The sequence below is a fragment of the Sphaerodactylus townsendi genome, linkage group LG03 (genome assembly GCF_021028975.2).
Source record: "Sphaerodactylus townsendi isolate TG3544 linkage group LG03, MPM_Stown_v2.3, whole genome shotgun sequence".
NCBI lineage: Eukaryota > Metazoa > Chordata > Lepidosauria > Squamata > Sphaerodactylidae > Sphaerodactylus > Sphaerodactylus townsendi.
In genome coordinates this window covers 178,526,906-178,541,768 of record NC_059427.1, presented here as the reverse complement: position 1 = coordinate 178,541,768, position 14,863 = coordinate 178,526,906, and the positions used below count along the sequence as shown (strand labels likewise).

The 14,863-nt window shown below is 45.3% G+C and overlaps 1 protein-coding gene across 3 annotated transcripts in view; it reads left to right on the top strand.

Annotated features, from left to right (window-relative positions):
* The window catches only part of LOC125430305 (ATP-dependent 6-phosphofructokinase, muscle type), a 65,278-nt gene that overhangs the window by 6,392 nt on the left and 44,023 nt on the right, over positions 1 to 14,863 (top strand). For all 3 annotated transcript variants that reach the window (XM_048492228.1, XM_048492230.1, XM_048492227.1), the window contains exon 2: positions 8,799 to 8,897. In XM_048492228.1, coding sequence (XP_048348185.1) covers positions 8,807 to 8,897 — 91 coding nt within the window. In that variant the 5' untranslated portion in view covers positions 8,799 to 8,806. The remainder of the gene's footprint in view (positions 1 to 8,798; positions 8,898 to 14,863) is intronic.

Genomic DNA, 14,863 nt, shown 5'->3' with positions numbered 1-14,863 from the left:
TTGATCCAGATGATGGTTTAAAGGGCTGTACTACAAAGCGACTGACTCATGGCAGGCTCCCTTTCAATCCTGGGTTGGAGTTGATAAGATTAAGCAAGGGCTAAGCAGCCATTCTCAACCAGGGTTCCGTGGTACCCTGGGGTGCCGTGAGCATGTCCCAGGGGTACCGTGGCAACACTACTGCCCCCCCTCCCTCATTTTTGTGGTGTCTCCCACCGGTGCCAGCAAGGACATGGAGCTGGCCCATGGGGCAGGGCCTGCTGCAAGGTCAGCAGCCACCCCCCCTCCAGTACTTCCTTTCATCCTGGGAGGGGAAGGTGGGGTGTGTGGCAAGCAGGGGCAATGGGAGGGGAAGGTGGGGGGGGGGGTGGCAGGGATACCGTGAGATATGAAGAGTGAGGTCAAGGGTACCCTGACCTCGAAAAGGTTGGGAAACACTGGGCTAGAGAGACAAGCCAGGAGGTGTGTTAGGAGAAAGTGTGGCTTCTGTTTACTTGGAGAGGAGCCTGGCCAAGAAGCCCAGAAAAGTCAGTAGCCCACACCAAGCCCATCTGTCACAAGTGCTTTGATTAGTAGTATGTGGCACCAGTATGGTGTAGTGGTTAAGAGCAGGTGGATTGTAATCTGGAGAACCGGGTTTGATTCCCTACTCCTCCCCCTGGGTGGCGGAGGCTTATCTGGTGCACCAGACGTGTTTCCGCACTCCTACGTTCCTGCTGGGTGACCTTGGGCTAGTCACAGTTCTTTGGAACTCTCTCAGCCCCACCTACCTCATAAGGTGTCTGTTGTGGGAAAGGAAAGGAGCTTGTAAGCCACCTTGAGTCTCCTTACAGGAGAGAAGGGTGGGGTATAAATCCAAACTCTTCTTCTTCATCATCTTTGGGTGCACAGAAATTCCTTCACCTGCAGTTCCCAGGCCTGCTCAGTGTCATGCCCAAGTCAGTTCAATGGGGTTTGCTTTCCAGAAAGTGTCTTTAGGGTAGTGCAGTTGATCATCCCCAGGGGGATTTTACTTCTTGAAGATGACAGGGCAAGTGTCTATTACAGGCCTTCTCAAGAAGGACTGAGAATGGGGCAGCCAAGTCAACAACTCGGAAAAACCTTTTCTTGCACTGCTGCCACTGCCTTCAACAGTAAGTAGAACTGGATGACACTGTGAAGACGAAGAACATAGCGTTATTGTGGTTGGCCTCCTGAGTTGAATAAAATACGAAATTATACATGTTCGTGTGAAAATTAAATCAGAAAATATCGACACATCCTCTTAGATGGGTAGTTCTGAAACCTTGAATAACAGAAGAAAAGGGGAGAAAACCCTCTGTCTCAACTAAAATTGGAGAAAATCTGCATTCTTATGTTCAAAAAGATGTGAATATCTTTTCTCATCTGCTCCTGAATGATTTAACTACAGAAAGACTGCTTAACATTTCCCTCTCTTCCCGTTTTGGTGGGGGATGGGTCTGTGGTTGCAGGGTTACAGCAATTCTCAAGGGATGTTGTGGGTTTTCCAGGTTGTATGGCCATGTTCCAGTAGCATTTTCTCCTGATGTTTCACCTGCATCTGTGGCTGGAGTCTTCAGAGGATCTGAAGATGCCAGCCACAGATGCAGGCAAAAACGTCAGGAGAAAATGCTGCTGGAACACGGCCGTGCAACCCGGAAAACCCTCAACACCCTAGTGATTCCAGCCATGAAAGCCTTCACCAATACAATTCTCAAGGGAATCCCGAAAGCTGTTAGCTGTAGCAGAGGCTATATTAGAGAGTCTGGGTATAGTTTTGTTTCCATCAAATGCTACTTTATTGCCTCTATTGGTGGCACAGTTAATACTGTATGTGGGTTAATGTGGTAATAGGGGATCCAGATATGCTTCCTTTGAGCTGTTTAATGGTGTGGTATGGTATATTTAATTTATATACTGCCCTCCCCCGAAAGGCTCAGGGTGGTGCACAACAACATAATAACAACATTAATAAACATAACATCGTAGAACAATCAATAAATGCAACAATAACATATGGTCAATAAACGTAACATCATAAATCATAGCATAGCATCATAAACATAACATCGTAGGCCAACCATCAGTAAACACATCAATAAATATAGGGTCAATAAACATAGGATCATAACATCGTAACCATAAATGTAGCAACATAGACATAGCATTATAATTCCAATAAACATCCATGCAATACAGTAATAATAGAACATATAAACATCATAAATATAATTAAACCAATTAAACTAATAACTTATAGTCAGTTGTATGTAGCTGGTCCTACTACAAGTGTTCCAAGAGCTTGTTTTTCGATACATCCAGAGGATGGCAGCAGCGTTTCTCCTTTAATCAATTCATAATGTGGTTGTGCTGATAATGTGTAGCTGCGCTGGTAACGTTGTCTTCTGGTATTCTTAATGGGTTTATCCAAATATGGGCCCAGTTATGTAAGGCCTTCCGAGATCACGGTGCAAAAAATATTGCAGAGAAGCTTATATCTGCTCTCTGCCACAAATAGTCAGCTCCTAGAGTATGACTGTGAAAAGGAAACTGAGGTCATCCTGCGGGGGTGTAATCTGTTAACAAATATGGCCACAGATTTAAGATCCTCCTGCAAAATGACGCTTCTTCTTGGTAGCAGTGAAGGTAGGTAAACAGCCAGTCTCTGTGACTCTGCCAGCTTGGAAGTCAAATGTTTCGAATAACACACACATACATGACAAAAATAACACACACTTGATTTCCTAACTCAGTTGTGTTTGATTTGTATAGAAACCAGTTCTTTATCCGCAGAAAAGATAGCAGGCTTAAAATGACGCCCCAACATACTCAATGTGGATCCTGCAAATGGGAACAACATCCTTGGTGGAAAGGGTGGGATGGGCCTTGTGTTACGGATATGCAGTTTTTAGAGGCATGGAAGTTCTATCTTGGTCCAAGAGGAAGCCTCCCTAGATAGAGGGTTGAGAGGGTTGCTCACTGTGCCTCTTAAGGTACATTCCTAAGCAGGGTTATGCCCTTTTCCACCCATTGATTTCAGTGGGCTCATAAGGTCTACTTTATGTATGCAGTGTTAGAGTTCTATCCTAGTTCTTCTGTAGGCTCAGATGTTTTAGTGAGCACTGCTTTCACCCTTTTCAGTAACGGCCATGACAACTGAAATTTAAATCTAGAACAGGGGTCTTCAACCTGTGGCTCCCCAGATGTTCATGGACTAAAATTCCCATCAGCCTGATGGGAATTGTGGCCAATCCATGTAATGGTATCTGGAAAGCTGCTGGTTCGAAACCCTGATCAGCTATGGAACACTGGGATTCACCATGGGAAGTCAGAGTCTACTGTCTAATTAGAATATGGGGACTCTGCCTTTGAAATAACAACGGGAAATTAATCCACTGTGGGTTTGGAGTTTTGCATTGAGGATTAGTTCTCTTTCTGAAAATTGTTTTCACCTGCCTGACATACACACATGCCATACTCAAGTGTAACTGTGGTACCCAATATTTCTTTACCGAATATCAAGCCAAGAGAAGAGAGTTTTAAGTAGCTTTATTTTCAAAGAAAGGGGAGCCATGCCTACATGGGCAGACTCCGCTGAAACAATATATCTACATCACATTTATTCCCTTCTCTCGAATTTGCAACACCCTCTCTGGTCCCCCACTGGCTAAGGGTACTTAAAGTCACAACTTTCCAGTCTGCCTATTTAGATGTTCTTAATTTGTGGCCCCCTCCCATATTCTTCCTGTATGTTCATTACAATACAGTTTGTCCTCAGAGCAGGAGCAGAAGTTAATACGTATTAGCCTATTAAGCATGTTCAATATGTACAATCTGATACAAGCCTAGTCATCCAGTGGTCTTATCTTGCCCTGCCACAAGCATCCTCCCTTCTGACTCATCTCCTCATTCCTAGTAGAAAACACATTTCTTGTTTATCATGTAACTATCACAGTAGGATCTTCTGGCCCAGTGGTCTATGAGGCAGCCACCAATGGTGAGTCACCAGTCCTCTGGTGGTTATGACCTAGGATTTAAGAATGAGGTTCCTTGGTTTCCTAGCAATCTCAAAATGAACATTCCATGATTACAGACCTTGAAGGAAGGAGGAAATGGTATCAGATGCCCCCATGCTGACAAACAAACAGATATTTGACATCTATTTTAATGATGCTACCACATCAAGCTGGGAGGCACGATTTTCCATTCAAGGTAATGAACTAAGGTGAGGCAGGTGGGCAGAACTGGGGCTAACCTGAAGACAGTAGAGGCGCTGCAAGCTCTATGGGCTGCATCCAACCTGCCAAAGCGTTCAAAAATGTTTATCTTCATCTTACAATATTCATTAATATTATTCCTGAAGATGGCGAACAAGCAAAATTACAAATAGAAGAATTTGTAATTACAGAAGAAAATTACAAATAGAAGAAAAACCATAAAATTAAAAGCTACATTTTTGCCACCGGCTGTAAATAGATAAGTACGTTTTAATTATTTTTCCCCCTTAGCATATGTAAAGTCAAGCTCGGAAAACATACCAAGATGATCTTTACTGTGGGGATATAAGTTTTATATTTTTTTAATGTACAGAAGCTAAAAATACCTGTGAATTGTGCAGATCTTTACATATTCTGATACATTTTTAATTAATTTTTTTAATTCTGCCTTTTCCACCCAGTTTAGGGTCCTCAAGGCAGTGAATAGCCAAAACATTAAAACACATTTTAAAATGTCTATATGTATAAATCAATAGAAACAGTTCAGAAAGCACAGACACATAATTGGGGATATTTGGGCTTCCTGGTAAGGGATAATAATGTTCAAAAATATTGTCAAATTCCTTGCTGCTAATTAAAATCATCTGTAAGTTGATTTACTTTTTTAGAAACAAGAATAATAATTTTATCCCAAAGAAATATTTGATCAGCTCAGACCAAGTACTTGTACGTAAAATAATATGAAACACATTGTATAAATATAACTCACCTGAGGAATGTTTTAAAAAGCACACTTTTACTTAGCCATTAAAATTACAATTTTATAAACTTACATTTACAGTTCTAATTTCTGGTGTTATCAGTGGATAGGCGGTGTATTCCTATGGATAGATCTCAATGGGTTTCACTGCATAGATTTCATAGGGTTTCAATTGGAGTGACCGTGAAGGGTTGTACTTCTATAATATAAACAAGCAGCTATATATTTAGCATGGGTGTCTTGCCATTTCTGTGTGTAATTTCTACAAACTTTATAAATTGCCCATATTAAGAGTTACAGTATACATGTATTTTAAATTTTGTAAGTACACAGCTCAAAAAAACCCCCCTATAAATTCAGCATACGAGCCAAGCACATGGCAAGGGAATGCCGACTTCCAGGTAAGGAAATCTCTGAGAATTAGAACTGCTCTCCAGACAACACCTACCAGTTCTTCTGGAGCAGGGGTAGGGAACCTGCGGCTCTCCAGATATTCAGGAACTACAATTCCCATCAGCCTCTGTCAGCATGGCCAATTGGCCGGCATGCTGAGGTAGAAGGCTTTGATAGGTATGAATTCTAGACCCTGGAAAACATGGACTCCTATTCTGGAGATCAATGCGCACTTTAATGGCACTATACCAAGATTAGCTTCCTCCCCTCCCTAGGCGCCTTCCCCAAATCTCCAGAAGTTTTTCCACTCTGGAACTGGCAACTGTAGAGAGGTTGGTACAGAATCCAAACTTTCATAAGACCTTCTTGTTGGGCACGGAAAGAGTAGAGATCATCTTTGTACAAATGACAAAAATCTTTATTGCTGTCAGTGATGTATACATCGGTTTGACCTAGACAGGCATTGATATCCCTGCATGGTTTGCAATAATCAGGGGCTTAGATTGGCAGAATTTTGCCAATAGGAGTATTTTTATATGTCCTTTTGGTGGCAGTGGCCCTTTTAGTGAGGTCCCCAAAAAGCTGAAGGCTCTGGCTGTCTCAGCACTGAGACATTAATACAAACAGTTTGGCTTTCTTGTGCTAGCATGATGTAGCAGTTAAGAACAGCAGACTCTGGAGAACTGGGTTTGATTTCCTACTTCTCCACATGAGCAGTGGACTCTTTATTTGGTGAACTGAATTTGTTTCCACTCCTGCACAAGAAGCCTGCTGGGTGACCTTGGGCTAGTCACAGTTTTCTTAGGACTCTCTTAGCACCACCTATCTCACAAGGCATCTGTTGTCAGGAGGGAAAGGGAAGGCAATAATAAACCGCTTTGAGACTTGGGATTATAAACTACTTTTAGTAGAGAAAAGCAGGGTATGAAACCCAAATCATCTTCTTGACTTGGCTATGGTAACACTTATTAGCCAGCACAGTGCATCACAGTTAGGACTGCAAGCATCTATCACAGTGGTTCTCAACCTTCCTAATGCTGTGACCTTTTAATACAGTTCTTCATGTTGTGGTGACCCCCAACCATAAAATTATTTGTGTCTCGGTTCCTAAGACCATCGGAAATATGTGTTTTCCGATGGTCTTAGGCGATCGCTGTGAAAGGGTCGTTCTACCCCCAAAGGGGTCGCGACCCACAGGTTGAGAACCGCTGATCTATCGGGTTATTAATTGACTAAAACTTCTGGCAGTTCATTAATGGCAGACAGTTTTAATTGGTGAATGTCAAGGTGAAGCTGAGATTTAAATGCATAACATTTTGGGAAGTGGTTTTGATTCAGCTGTGTTTTAATAGGGCAAGGAATGGAGCTCAAGATGATACAGATGTACCAATAACAAAAGATGGTCACTTTTGTATGTTTTGATCAGCAGCTCAAAAACTGCCTACATTGATGTTTTATTATTAATAATGCTAATTTATTCCTGAGTAATTGATTCAATTGTAACTAATTCAAAAGGCTGTTTATTACAAGTCGTTGCATCAACTGAAAGCTTTAATAACAATATATTAAAAGGTTCTGCCAGCAGTTTACAATCCGGGGAAGGGCGGTGGCTCAGTGCTTAATAAAAATCCGAGATAAAAAAAAATTTAAACATTAAAAGATAAAAGCATGTAGGAGTAAAAGAGCATACGGGCTTACGCTCATCACCGGAGCCGGAAAACCGCTGTGGCTCAGTGATAGGACTGAGACTTCGCATGCAGAAGTTCCCAGGTTCAGTCCCGGCATCTCTAGTTGAAAAGATCAGAAACCAGGTGATATAAAAAACCTCTGCCTGAAACCCTGGAGAGCGACTGTCAGACTGAATAAACAGTACTGACACTGATTGAGCAGTGGGCTGATGCAAGGCAGGTTTGTTTAATCCAGTGGTTGTCAACCTGGGGGTCGAACGACCCTTTCACAGGGGTCGCCTGAGACTCTCTGCATCAGTGTTCTCCATCTGTAAAATGGATAAATGTTAGGGTTGGGGGTCACCACAACATGAGGAACTGTATTAAAGGGTTGCGGCATTAGTAAAGTTGAGAACCACTGGTTTAATCCATCCATTACTATGGCAATATCCTTCACCAGGGGTCTGCAACCTGTGGCACTCCAGATGTTCATGGACTACAAATCCCACCAGCCCATCCATGCTGGCAGGGGCTAATGGGATTTGTAGTCCATGAACATCTGGAGAGCCACAGGTTGCAGATCCCTGTCCTTGACTGTGATAATATATTTTACTACATCTTTAATCCTTCTCTCCATCCAAGGAAAACTGAGCATTGAGCACTGGATCCCCTTTCCTTACTATGTTCTCACAGGGCCACTTGGCACACTACCTGTATTGCTTAATAAACCCTGTTCAAAGGAGAGCCATAATGCTCGCCAGGTTTAATGTTATGACTTCTGCCTTGTTACATGGCAGATTTAATAAGCAAGAAAAGGCGAAAAGATTGTGCCCATGTAACTATGGCTCAGTTGAATCTCTGGCCCATCAATTACTACACTGTCTCAGATTCAAGGAAATCAGATCCAAGTATGTGAATCTTACTCCTTTACATTTACCCCATCTCCCCGATTTAATTAGATTACACTACTTGTTGGACAACCCTGATCCTTCTCTCTGTATGACAGTGGCAGACTTTCTCCTGGAAATTACTAAACGCCAGTAGATTTCCTTCGACCTGTATTGTATATGCTTTTTAATCCGTTTTTTATTACTGTTGTACTGTTGTCTATGCCAATAAAGGCTTGCTTCTATGTTCTCACAACAGCCCTGTGGGACAGGTTAAGCTGATAACGACTGACCCAAGATTACCCAGTGACATCCCCTGCTGTTGGGGATTTGAACCTGGGTCTTTCTGGTCCTAGTCCCATGTAGTAACCGTTACTCTATACAGACTTTTATTAAATCCTGAGGGCTGGTTCTTCCAAAGGAACTTGTTGCCCTGTCTTCAGAGATTTCAGAGTCTTTCAGCCTCCTTTGAATCGCTTACCCATGCCACGGAGCACTTGAACTGGCACAAATCCTAATTGGGGATTGAGGCCTAAACAAAACCCCTTAATGATAGAAGGACTCTATAGCTACTGATTTAAAATCTCTACCTTCTGCTCGCCAATACCCGTGGCAGCTGGCTGGGTGCCCTTCAGGATTAGGTGTAGCTGACGCTGCAGCCGGGATCACTTACAGTCTGACATTTTCACTTGTCATTTATTGGGAGTAGGTGGAGTGTTCTTTCCTGAGGGTGACACATGAGGGCTACAAGAAATACTCAAGATCTCGCCGGCTCTGCTGCTTTGCTTGGGTGGGGGACAAAGAGGCATTGGAGAGAAAGAAGGGGGACGCTTGCTTCATCAGCCCCTTGAAAATCTTGTTGTTGACTTTCTAGCTCAAAGAATGTTGCAGAACCCGGTAAAACATGAGCATGCTGATACTATGGGAGCTGGCAAAGCCATTGCCGTGTTGACATCTGGAGGAGATGCCCAGGGTAAGTGAATCAGTTCCTCTTCTAGATGCTTTCTGTGTTTGGGTTTTTGCTGGGTATCTTGCTGGCTTGAAGAGGGAAAATAAATCAAATTAGTTACAATCTTCCAGTATATCCCCCCCCCCCCCCCAACAAACACTACAATCAGTGAATAATTAGCTACTGGAGGTCCATGGCCCAAAAGATGTCCAGCTGGCCTTGATCAGGGCCAGGATGTTTCCAGCCCTGGTCCCAACCTGGTGGAATGCTCTGTGAGACCAGGGCCCTGCTGAACTTCATACAGCAACACAGAGCTGTTCCACCAGGCATATGGCTGAGACAGCTATGGTTTCTTTCATTCAATTGGCCTCCCTCTCTCTTACCCTCCTTTTTCTGGGTTTTGGATTTCTGTTTCTACTAGATGTCTTATAGTTTAGGATTTTAATAATAATGCAATTTATGTTTTTATTGTTTATGATTTATTGGAAGCTACCCTGAGCCCATGAGGGGAAGGGTAGCACACAAGTAAAGTAAATAAATGGGTCCTAGTAGTAGAAGAACCGTTAAGAAGGACTTTAGTGTTCAGCTATGTTTGGTGAGCTTATGGGAAGGCTATCTCAAGATGATTTGTGGGCACTTTTTAGTTGGTCAGCGTGCTATTTATCAGGAATATCCATACTGTTTCAAGTACTTCTCTGTCTCAAAATGCTTCTTGTAGAAGTTATGGCCTTTCTCAACAGGGGAATACCCTTACTCACTATCGTGCCTTACGTATTATTTAAACGACAAAGATTTGCATAAACAAACAAGACAGCTTTACCAGTTGTATTATGTATCATTCTGTGAATTGATGTTAATTTGCCAGCCAGCTATTCAACCGGTAAAGCTGTCTTATTTGTTTATGTGAATTTTTGACACTTAAATAGTGGGCTGGGTTGAGCTGTGTTCAGTCCTAAGAAATGTTGAAGAAGCAGGGAATATGCTCTGCATTTGAAATTAGTAGTATAGAATTTTTATTGACCAATTGTAACAGTCATTAGGAATATACAAGCAGGCGGAGCTAATCATTATCTTCTTTGGGGTCACAATATAATAGCGCAGCTTTGTTTTATTTGTTTGGTGTTCTTTACCATGTTTACCTGATTTTGTTTTGTTGATTTGCTTGTTGTAAAGCACCATAAATATATAAACACGGTGACACCCACCTGGATCCCCAAAGAGCTAAATTTATACAGTGGAGGAGACATTGAAGGACAGAAGAGGGAGAAAGGGATTGCAGAAGGATGAATATGGTTTATGCTAGGCCATCTGTGTGATCCACACTACTGCCTGATTGTCTGACTTTTTTTTTGTGACACAGTATAGCCCTTCCTTCATGATTTCGCAATTGTGTTGCGATGAAAGGTTTGTGGGAAAGCTCCTACAAAAGGAAAGATAGATCAGATTACCCCATCAGATTGTCATTTATCCAAAACAATCATTCCCTCCCCTTCATATGGGAGGAACCATCTCAGCACAACTCCTCACAGTAAAATGGCGTGATGATGTCATTGCTTCAGGACTATACCATACTGCAAACCTATAGAAATCAGTTTTTAAACATAACATGCGTAGGGCTGCAGAGCTGGGAAAGAACAATAATCCTCCAGTGCTTCGATGGCACTTTAAAGCTAACCTGGATACCTTTAAAAGGGGCTTGGACAGATTTATGGAGGAGAAGTCGATTTATGGCTACCAATCTTGATCCTCTTTGATTTGAGATTGCAAATGCTTTAACAGACCAGGTGCTCAGGAGCAGCAGCAGCAGAAGGCCATTGCTTTCACCTCCTGCATGTGAGCTCCCAAAGGCACCTGGTGGGCCACTGCGAGTAGCAGAGAGCTGGACTAGATGGACTCTGGTCTGATCCAGCTGGCTTGTTCTTATGAAGCCTCAGTTCTAACTGTGTCTGTTCTACAGAGGCTTAAGTGGCATGAATTATCTCTGGAAATCTCATGCAATTGTAGTTTTAGAGTAGAGAGACAGTATACTTTGGACAGGTTAGAGCAATTAATTACTGTGGGTTTTTTCCAGGCATAAACAACAAAACAGACATACAAGCTTGGACCCAGGCTAGGATTTCCTTGACTACCAGAATTTCTGCTGTGCAGCATCATTTTTCATCTTCTCCCCTCCCAAAGCAGTCTGAAATCTTGTTCGGGGGAAGGAGTACATTGTGGACTCCTGCATGTATGGGGAGGGAAGTAAGAAAGTCATGCTGTGCAGGTCGAAATCCTTTAGTATATGTATTCTTCCCCTTTGCAGCAGTGGCCTAGTGGTTAAGAGCAGGCGTACCCTAATCTGGAGGAACCGGGTTTGATTCCCCGCTGTGGAGGCTTATCTGTGGAATTCAGATTAGCCTGTACACTTCAACACACGCCAGCTGGGTGACCTTGGGCTAGTCACAGTTCTTCACAGCTCTCTCAGCCCCACCTACCTCACAGGGTGTTTGTTGTGAGGGGGGAAGGGTAAGGAGTTTGTAAGCCCCTTTGAGTCTCCTATAGGAGAGAAAGGGGGGATATAAATCCAACTCTTCTTCTTCTTTGTAACACCCCAAGTTTTGTCTAACTGTGAATCAAGTTGTGTCAGACAGAACTCTCCAATATGCATTTGTCTTCTGAAGGTTAATTTCAGACATCCCAGTGTTCAAAGCAGAGGTGTAGCTGGGCCAGAGTGCGCCCAGTGCGCACTCTGTGTTTTTCACCCCCCCTTACCTTAGTGCAGGCTGGAAAAGCAGCTTGTTCCCTTCAGGCTGAAAACAGCCTGGTGGGAACTACCCATGAGACCTTGGGGCTCACAAGGTCTCCTGGGAAGTGTAGTTCCCACCAGGCTGTTTTCAGCCTGAAGGGAACAGTCCTCCAGCCTGCACTGTTTTACGAAGGTAAGTGTGTGTGTGGGGCAACGCTAGGGGGACGGAAGGGGGCGCCGTGGGGTGGGGGGCGATTTTCCGCGCCCCAGGCGTTCGCCCAGTGCAACACACATCCCCCGGTCCCCTGGTAACCCTGCTTCTGTTTCGAAGGCAAATAGACTGGCACGTGTATTTTGCCTTGAAAGGGCTAATGCCAGTAACACTGAGTGGCTGGGTTTTGCATAGCAAAACCATGCAGAAGGGTTAAACTTCCTCTTCCGTTCCTGAATAGGTTCTAGCCCAGTGGTTCTCAACCTTCCCAATGCCGCGACTCTTTAATACAGTTCCTCATGTTGTGGTGACCCCCAACCATAAAATTGGTATATATAAAATATAAAAATACCGTTTTCCGATGGTCTTTGTTGACCCCTGTGAAAGGGTCGTTCGACCCCCAAAGGGGTCGCAACCCCCAGGTTGAGAACCACTGGCCCAAGTCAAGGGCTTGAAAATGCTCTTGAGAAATCATTGGGAAGATTTGCCTCTTGGGCCTCCCACCACCTCTTCCACCATATTGTCCAAAGTTCGAGGTAGGAGCCCTTCCCTGGATTTAAAAGCACCTGGCACCTGGCTATGCAGTGGGGGTCTGTGGCAGTGAGCCCCACCAGGAGTCTGGAATCTCGGCAGCTTCTCCACCTTGGGGTATGCTGATACCAGCCCTGTTCCAATCTCCCACCGGTACCCTGTTTCTCCGAAAATAAGACATCCCCTGAGAATAAGATACAGTAGAGGTTTTGCTGAAGTGCTAAATATAAAACATCCCCTGAAAGTAAGACGTAGCAAAGTTTTTGTTTGGAAACATGCCCGTCGAACAGAACACCAGAGCATGTAGCTGAGGAGCGGAAAAATAAGACATCCCCTGAAAATAAGACATAGCGCATCTTGGGGAGCAAAAATTAATATAAGACACTGTCTTATTTTCAGAGAAACACGGTAGTGGACTGTCCAGTCAAAGGTGAAGTGGTTTGGGATGACATCATTAAAGAAAGAGCTGTGTCTTCCCACTGAAGTTAAGGAGCAATACTTTTTGGGGAAGTGGGGAGGTTGCTGTCAAGTCACACCAGATTTACGGTAACCCGGTAGTGTTTTCAAGGCAAGGGACATTCAGAGGTGGTTTGCCATTGCTTTCCTCTGCATCATGCCCCTGATATTCCTTGGAGGTCTCCCACTCAAATAGTTGCCAGGGGCGAGGCTGACTGACCCAAGGTCACCCAACATGCTTCCACTGCAGAGTGGGGGTTCGAAACGGAATTTCTTAGATCCTAATCCAACACTGTAACCACTACACCCCACTGGCCGAGTAGAAAAAATAATTTTCCCCTTTCATCTTAAGCAGAGGCATAGCTAGAGAAAATGGAGCCCGGGGCAAAATCTGGCCCACCCCCACCCCCCGGTATGGGCAGCTGCCCTCCACCACTACCAAAGAATGATTTTTTTGCACCAGGTAATCTCAAAATCACCACCACATTATAGAACATGCCCCAACGCACAAATCTGAACACAGCAATGGGCCATGCGCTCCTTCCCTCTGTGGCAGACCTGGGAAAGAGTCTGCAGAAGCCGCCGCTGCCCATCGGGCGGGCCAAACGTCCGCCAGAGCAGGCGGGGACAGGGGAGACTGGTGCCCAGGCCACCCCTCCCCTCCCAAATGGTGGATGCCCCCACATACACGGATCCCAGCCCAAGAAGGCTGCCCTGCACCTGCCCTGCCCCCAACTGGTCTGGGGGGTGTTTGGCCCACCCGACGGGCAGTAGCGGCTTCTTCAGCCCTCCTTCCCTCCATGGCAGGACTAAGAGTTTCCCAGCAGGAAAGAGGCTGCAGAAGCCGCCGCTGCCCATCGGGTGGGCCAAACACCTGCCAGAGCAGCTGTGGATAGGGGAGACCGGCGCCCAGGCCACCCCCACTCCCAAACGGCGGACGGACATCCCCCCCCTGGCACGGATCCCAGCCCAAGAAGGCTTCCCTGGGCCTGCCCTGTCCCTGGCTGCTCTGGGGGGTGTTTGGCCTGCTCAACTGGTGGCAGTAGCTTCTGCAGCCCTCCTTCCCTCCATGGCAGAGCTAGGAAACTCTCAGCTCTGCCATGGAGGGAAAGAGGCTGCAGAAGCTGCCGCTGCCCATCGGGCGGGCCAAACGCCCGCCAGAGCAGCCGGGGACAGGGGAGACCGGCGCCCAAGCCACCTCCTCCAAAATGGCGGATCCCCCCCTCTGATCCCAACTGAAGAAGGCCACCCATCAGGCACTTGGCCGACTAGCCTGCTCTGCTTACCTTTGTTTGTTGTCCCTCTGTGCAGGCAGGCTTCGCTTCAGGAAATGGCTCCGTTTACTGCAGCCTTTCCCTTTTCTTCTCACTGTCTGTTGGGTCCTCGTGGGCACCTGTGCAAAGTATCCGCCTGCCCCCTCTACCTCTACCTCCCCTCCCCGCCCTTCCAGGCAGCTTGAGCAGCCTGAGCACGCCCACCAGGAGGCCTGCTTTGGGGGCACGTCCACCCAGGCATGCCCAGGCACACAGGCAACAGCAGGCCAGGCAGGAAGTATGAGGGGCAATTTTGCGCCCCCGTGTGACTCCACGGGGTCGTGCCCGGGCCAGGTGTCCCCGGATGTCCCCGTGGGCCCTACGCCCCTGATCTTAAGGATATTTTCTTTCTGATTCCAAAAACTAGTGCTGCTCAGTAGGTGAGAGGTGATAAGGGAAGCTTCTATTTCCATCTATGCCGTCTAACAGTCAGTGGCATACGTTTGACAGCTGGCTTGATTAAGTGTAAAGTTTTCATTTCTTTGCAAAAAAATGCTCAGGAATGAAAAATAGTATCTATGGGCCAACACACGGTCTTTTCTCTTGTCCTCAAGACATTGGAGAGCCTAGGGACCAAGTTTCACTGGAGAAGAATCCGGCTTTGCCTCCTAACATGAGTTCTGAATGGCTGATGGAAAACTGAAGGAATTTCACAGCCTTGTATTGTCGAAGGCTTTCACGGCTGGAATCACTGGGGTGCTGTGTGGTTTCCGGGCTGTATGGCCGTGTTCTAGCAGCATTCTCTCCTGACATT